Source organism: Oncorhynchus mykiss, chromosome 8 (assembly GCF_013265735.2).
Source record: "Oncorhynchus mykiss isolate Arlee chromosome 8, USDA_OmykA_1.1, whole genome shotgun sequence".
In the NCBI taxonomy this organism is placed as follows: domain Eukaryota; kingdom Metazoa; phylum Chordata; class Actinopteri; order Salmoniformes; family Salmonidae; genus Oncorhynchus; species Oncorhynchus mykiss.
Genome location: NC_048572.1, coordinates 59,142,452 through 59,148,451, shown reverse-complemented (window position 1 = coordinate 59,148,451; position 6,000 = coordinate 59,142,452). Strand labels below are relative to the sequence as shown.

The following is a 6,000-nucleotide window of genomic DNA, read 5'->3' as shown; positions in this document are numbered from 1 at the left end:
CCCAAACGGTTCAGACGCTACAAACCGGAAGTTGACACATCAACAGGTACCGACTTCAGATGAGTCCCGTGGGGCTTGTGGAGGTCGCTACAAATGTCAGATTTTAGGGATGTCTCCTGGTCTGACAAACAATGCTGTAGCCCTGCCACTTTCCACCGCAGATGCTGAAGGCCAACATAGGCAGATGTGGTGGATTGGGACACAGACCATGTAACAAAAAAAAACATATCTCTAGCTTAAACTGGCAGATTTTGAAGGGGATTTGTTTATCATGTTAATTAGATTGACTCACAGGTGTGTCAATAGAGTCCTAAGGATTTTTACAGAACGTTTCCTAAAGGTTCAAATATGGTTACATTTAATTTAAATGTTGGTAATGTTCCAGGAACGTTCACCAACTAGTTTAACATTGGGAATGTTCTCAAAGGGTTCAGAGAACTTTCTTCTCAACAACATTCTTCTGTGGTAATATCAGTACTTCACCATACCATTTCCTACATTTTTCCTCATGGTTCTATTTAAAATCATGTTCTCAAATTGTTCCAAGAAAGTTTAGAAACAATGTTCTTTTATGGGAATTTCAGTAGGCTACTTCAGCATAATGTTTACTATCAGTTTTCTCATGGTTCTATTTAAAATCATGTTCTCAAATTATTTCGGGAACGTTAAGCAAACTTTCCAAAAAAAAACCCCACAAGAACACTTTAGTAAGGTTTGGAGAACATTCTAAGAATGTTACTTAAGAACATACATTTCGTTCTCAGAACTTGAAGACAACGTTCCATAAAAAACACAAGAAAGTTTTCCAAGAACGTTCTACGAATGTTATTTAAAAACGTGTATATTCAGTCCTCAGCATCAACGAAACTCTCTATCCTCTATCTTGTTAAGTGTGTTCAGGTGTGTCGGTTGCGCCCACGAATTGGCCACACCTGATCTTAATAATGAGTGCTTGTTTCCTTTGAAATGGGTTCTGTTTGAATATACACAAATTAACAGCAATGTATGCTTAAAAGAACATTGCATGCTAGCTCCATCTTCATAGTGCAGTGGACTAATTCCATGGATAGCGAACATAAGATCATAGGTTTGAATCTCAGTGATTCCGTGTCACAATAAAAAAGAAATGTGCTTGCATGATTGATGCCTATGGAAATTAATTTCCATGTGTCCTATCTGTGCTTGGAGTTAAAAAAAAAAGTTGATTCAAAATAAGCTAGCAGTGTTATTAAAAGTCGTATTGAAAGATTCAGTGAAAGTATTAAGGAAGTTATTTAAAAACCATTCTCAGAGTTAATAAAACCTCCCAGGAAAACGTTCTCAGAACCAGAGTAAAACGTTTTCAGAACCTCCCTGCAACCTAAAAATTAACTTACGCAGAACAGGCAACATTTTCACTTCTGTTCTCAGAATGTTTTAAAAACGTTCAGTTTTACCAGTAAGGAAACGTGGATTCATTCCCACAACCAATGTGAAATCAAAACATAAGTTCCCACAACTTAAAAAAACAAACATATATGTTAGCTGGGGTGGCTGTGTGTATGTGTGTGCGTGCATGTGGAAGTGCGTCTGCGCGCGTGTGCGATAGAGAGAGAGAGTGATAAAAGAAGGGGGGGGGGGGGCATTTGACACTCATGAAGTTATAAATAATGTCTTCACACAATTGTACTTTCTTTCGCTACAGACAACTTTACTGCACTCCAGGCGTCACACCCTGCTGGGTCGCATAGCTCCTTCTATTCTAATTAGTGCACTACTGTCTAAATACCACAATAAATTCCTGTTTGTAAAATCACTGTGCATAGCAAACAGTGTGAGTGTGTGTGTATGTTCGTGTGTGTGTTCTTTCACAGGCAGAAAATGGTGAATGTGCAATTCTGTTATGAAATAGTCACATCATAATGAAGCAATACATTGGTGACTGGTGACTTACAGGGGGTAGCGTAGCCTTCACTAAAAGGCGCATCTTCATCCATCAACATGGTTGGACCATATAGCCTTTACCGTTGATGACTGGAGGGCTGATCGTGGATCAGATTCTGTGAAAGCAAAAGCTCGGGAGCACCACAAGACTCAACGCCTTGAACCCGTGAGGTCACTACAGAAAACAGTCGGCCAATCAAAATGCACCCTCAGCGCCCCTGGGATTCGACTTTCTAAGCCAATCAGAGGCCTGGAAGGACTGAGGAGAAAGGAGAGCAACAACTTATAAAATGTTTCACTTCCACCCATCTTCTCAATTCAGATAAAGTGTCAACAACAACTCCAACTAAGCGGCCTTTACTTTCAACAGAGGCAAACATTGCTTTGTCAATATTTTCACACTCCACGTTGAATATCGACAAATGTACCATTCTCCAAGGATTTAACTTGCGTTTTTTCTTGCATGTTGTTATTTTGACGAAGCAACCCGTGGAGACTGTCCTGTTGCTCCATCGAAGCCAACGTGTAGGCCTTTAAGCTATACGTTTTTGTGGATCCCATAATATTTCAGAAGTTTACGGGTTGGTGTTGATTTGGTCGAGAGCAAGGCATCGTTGGCGGAGTTTTAGGAGACATGACAGCACTAGCGGGGGGCATACCGAGGATGATGCGCCCGAACCCACACCAAAACTACCCGCGGGGAGGCTACTCTCTGGAAGGTAGGCTATTGCAAATGGAACCAAGTGCATGTTTCTTGCGTATTGGAAGATTTGTTTGTTTGTTTAGGATTCAATCAGAAAGCAAGTGTTGATATTGTGTCAACTTTGAACAGCTGCAAAACTGTTGTTCATATGTAAATAATTGTCTTAGTGTGGCCTTTTAACAGACAATTAACAGTAGGCCTACACATGAACTAACATTTTGACAAGTGAATGAAAGTTGATGTATTCCCTAAATGTGTAGGCTGCCTATTGGAAACTGTAAGTAGCCTACACTAGCCTACTAAGCCATAAACAGTTTGTAGCAATCCCTGGTTCAATTGAATTAACATAGTAGCAGTTGATATCAAAACATCAACAATGCTCTTGTTATACATTTTATATTGATTTACATTGTGCACCATCAATTAAGTCTAACCTATGTAATAGCAAGAACAATTAAACATTTAGCAAAAGACCGAGATCAAATGATATGTTATTAACATATTTTCTTGCAACAGGTCTCTCTTGAAAAATATAGCCCCTTTCACTGAGATAGGATACATAAACGTTGAATAAATAAATATAGTCCTGATTGTTTAGGCTTTTTTTTTTTTGCTGCTGGGGTTTACTTTTGTTGTTGTTATTGAATGAAATGCGTTCCCTCCGTCCAGTCTCTACCCCGTTAGGCCAGGGCCGGGTGAACCAGCTCGGTGGGATGTTTATCAACGGCAGACCCCTGCCCAACCACATCCGCCACAAGATCGTGGAGATGGCCCACCACGGCATCCGACCCTGTGTCATCTCCCGCCAGCTCCGAGTCTCCCATGGATGCGTGTCCAAAATCTTGTGCCGGTACCAGGAGACAGGCTCCATCAGGCCCGGGTCCATCGGAGGCAGCAAACCCAAGGTGAGGGCCCTAGAACCGGACTGTATAGCAGCGATGTCTCTGTCAAGCCCAACTTAATGGGCTGCACCTCAACATGCCACCAACAGGATACATGTAATTGGGGATGACAGGCCGTTAAACTAAAAGGATATATAAGAATTAACAGTTTTGTGTGGTATAATTTATTGTCATATGCTATTCATTATTTCGAATACATATTTAATTTATAAGACCTTATTTTATGCACACTTTTAGCACCATATTAATACAGACTGTCAAAACATGGGTTTTGAAAACGATCAGGTAAAAGATAAAACTCAACAGAACTGTATAGCCTATTAGGCACAGTGTAGCCTAATTTATTTTAACATTAAAATAAATACATGTGCAATAGCAATCATAGGCCTAATGAAATGTTTCCTGCATCCTTGCCACTTGAAGCAGACAACAACCCCAGATGTGGACAAAAAGATCGAGGAATACAAGAAAGACAACCCGGGCATGTTCAGCTGGGAAATCAGGGATAAATTACTCAAAGACGGGATCTGCGACAGAAACAACATCCCCTCAGGTATTTACATTTTTTAACTAATAATTTCTACCTTAAAGATCTACAAACCAAACATATATTATCATTGTCTTAACCAGAGCATAGTGTCCAATATGTAAATGTACACTACTTAACTAAAATCGTATAAGCCTACAATAATATTATGCGTTTGCATACGCCTAGTAAAAAAGTGCAGGAGAAGATAGTCTATAGGTCTACTAAAGTCATAAAAGCATGCAATAATGACACCCCTATTGCAACAACTGTAAACATTCTGAAAGTTTGAAAATATAAACAGATATAAATAGAATTTTGTGAAACATTATTGCGAGGTGAAAACCAATCAACAGGTGCTAAGACAATATGCATTGGATGTTGGCACTTTCATCAATTCAAGCATGATTTTTTTACTAACAATTTATCACTTATGTATTTACTTTGAAAGTGAGTTCAATCAGCCGTATCATGCGTTGTAAATTCGGGGGAGTTGGAGGAGAAGATGAGGAGGACGATGATGAAATCCAGAAAAGGGAATTGGAAGAGAACGAAAGACGAGCGAAACACAGCATCGACGGCATCCTCGGGGATAGATGTGAGTAATGGTTTTAATCAAAAGCAGTGCAAAGCTTTGGCGATGTTGACTGTAGGCCACGGTTTCCTTATTGGACAAGGGTGCAATTTTGGTTTAGAAAATTATTTTTATTTCAGAAGTATGGAATGCTTCTTTTCCTCTCAATTTTCTATATTTGGTTGTGATACAATATGTGCTGAGATGTTGTTTAGAAGTAGTTAAAAAGTCGGTTAATTCGTTGGCCACTTGAGACAGTTGAAAATTGGGAGAAAGGGGGAATATTAAAAATGTGTTGTTGTCTCTTGAAGATGCTGAATTAGCAAATAACCTGCATATTACACTAAATTCAGATGGGTACGGCCTACATAATGTGCAGAGAAAAAAAATGCAGAATTGAATTAGAATACCCATATAATGCGATAAATGGAAATATAATCATGGACCATTACTATTTAATTAAATACCTAAATCGTTTACTAAATAAAACATTTTGGACGCGTGATTCTACGTTTAACTTTTTTTGTGGTTGGTTTGTCAAGCGGAATGATTGTTGTGCAGATATGAGATAGATATTGAATTTTAAAAAACGAATATTTAAGCATTTGAAAATAACAACTATTTTGGTGGTTTTCTGCAATATAGCCCTAGCCTAACTTTATGAATATGGACTTTTGAGTTGCATGCCTGTGTTTATACTAAACGAAACTTTTGCTAAAGGCAAACGTTTCCATATGAAGTTGATCAAACATTTGCCCAACTGTTCCGTCCCCCATAAAAAAGACGGTTCCTCCGCACACAATCGGACACTTGAGGATGAACTTGCCGGACAAAGGCGAGAGAGTCTATTGAGACTCACACTTCGGTTTCAGGCGCACAAAGGCCTGCTATAGCAAGCGGCTCAGTGGTGTACAAAAAGACGCCAAAGCTTTTCAAAATGTGTAGAGAAAGGGAGAAAAAATGCGCTGACAAAAGGCTGGGAGAAGACATTATGGACCCGCAATGAGCGATGAATAATTCAGATAACACCAATGGGCAACTCCGGCCGGTTTTATAGACTGCGCGCCGAGAGAAAATGGCCGTTTTCAACGACAAAATGTTCATTTGGAGACTTTTTCAGCGTCAAGAGATGGGTTTGCTATTCAGACTCAGAGAGAACGAGACAGCATCCTATCTCTCCCTATGACCTGGATTTTTCCCGAACACCTGTTGCTTGGTGACCTGTTGGTTTTTCAGGAATGTAGGCTATACTTTCAGAAACTGACTTTTTTAAACATACAATTTTAGAAATGTGAGCAAAGCCTATTCCAAGTTCATAACAAGGTTTCGGAAGGGACACATTGCCTGTTTTACATATTATTATTTGTATTTT

The 6,000-nt window shown here is 39.3% G+C and overlaps 1 protein-coding gene across 4 annotated transcripts in view; it reads left to right on the top strand.

Annotated features, from left to right (window-relative positions):
* Window positions 1-2,220: 2,220 nt before the first annotated feature.
* The window catches only part of LOC110530949 (paired box protein Pax-3-like), a 35,109-nt gene continuing 31,329 nt past the window's right edge, over window positions 2,221-6,000 (top strand). For 2 of the 4 annotated variants that reach the window (XM_036985811.1, XM_036985810.1), the window contains exons 1-4: window positions 2,221-2,642; window positions 3,296-3,531; window positions 3,955-4,081; window positions 4,506-4,652. In XM_036985811.1, the coding sequence (XP_036841706.1) occupies window positions 2,558-2,642; window positions 3,296-3,531; window positions 3,955-4,081; window positions 4,506-4,652 (595 nt within the window). In that variant the 5' untranslated portion in view covers window positions 2,221-2,557. Of the gene's footprint in view, window positions 2,643-3,295; window positions 3,532-3,951; window positions 4,082-4,505; window positions 4,653-6,000 lie in introns of all 4 variants that reach the window. The other 2 variants (XM_036985809.1, XM_036985808.1) reach the window with 1 other exon arrangement.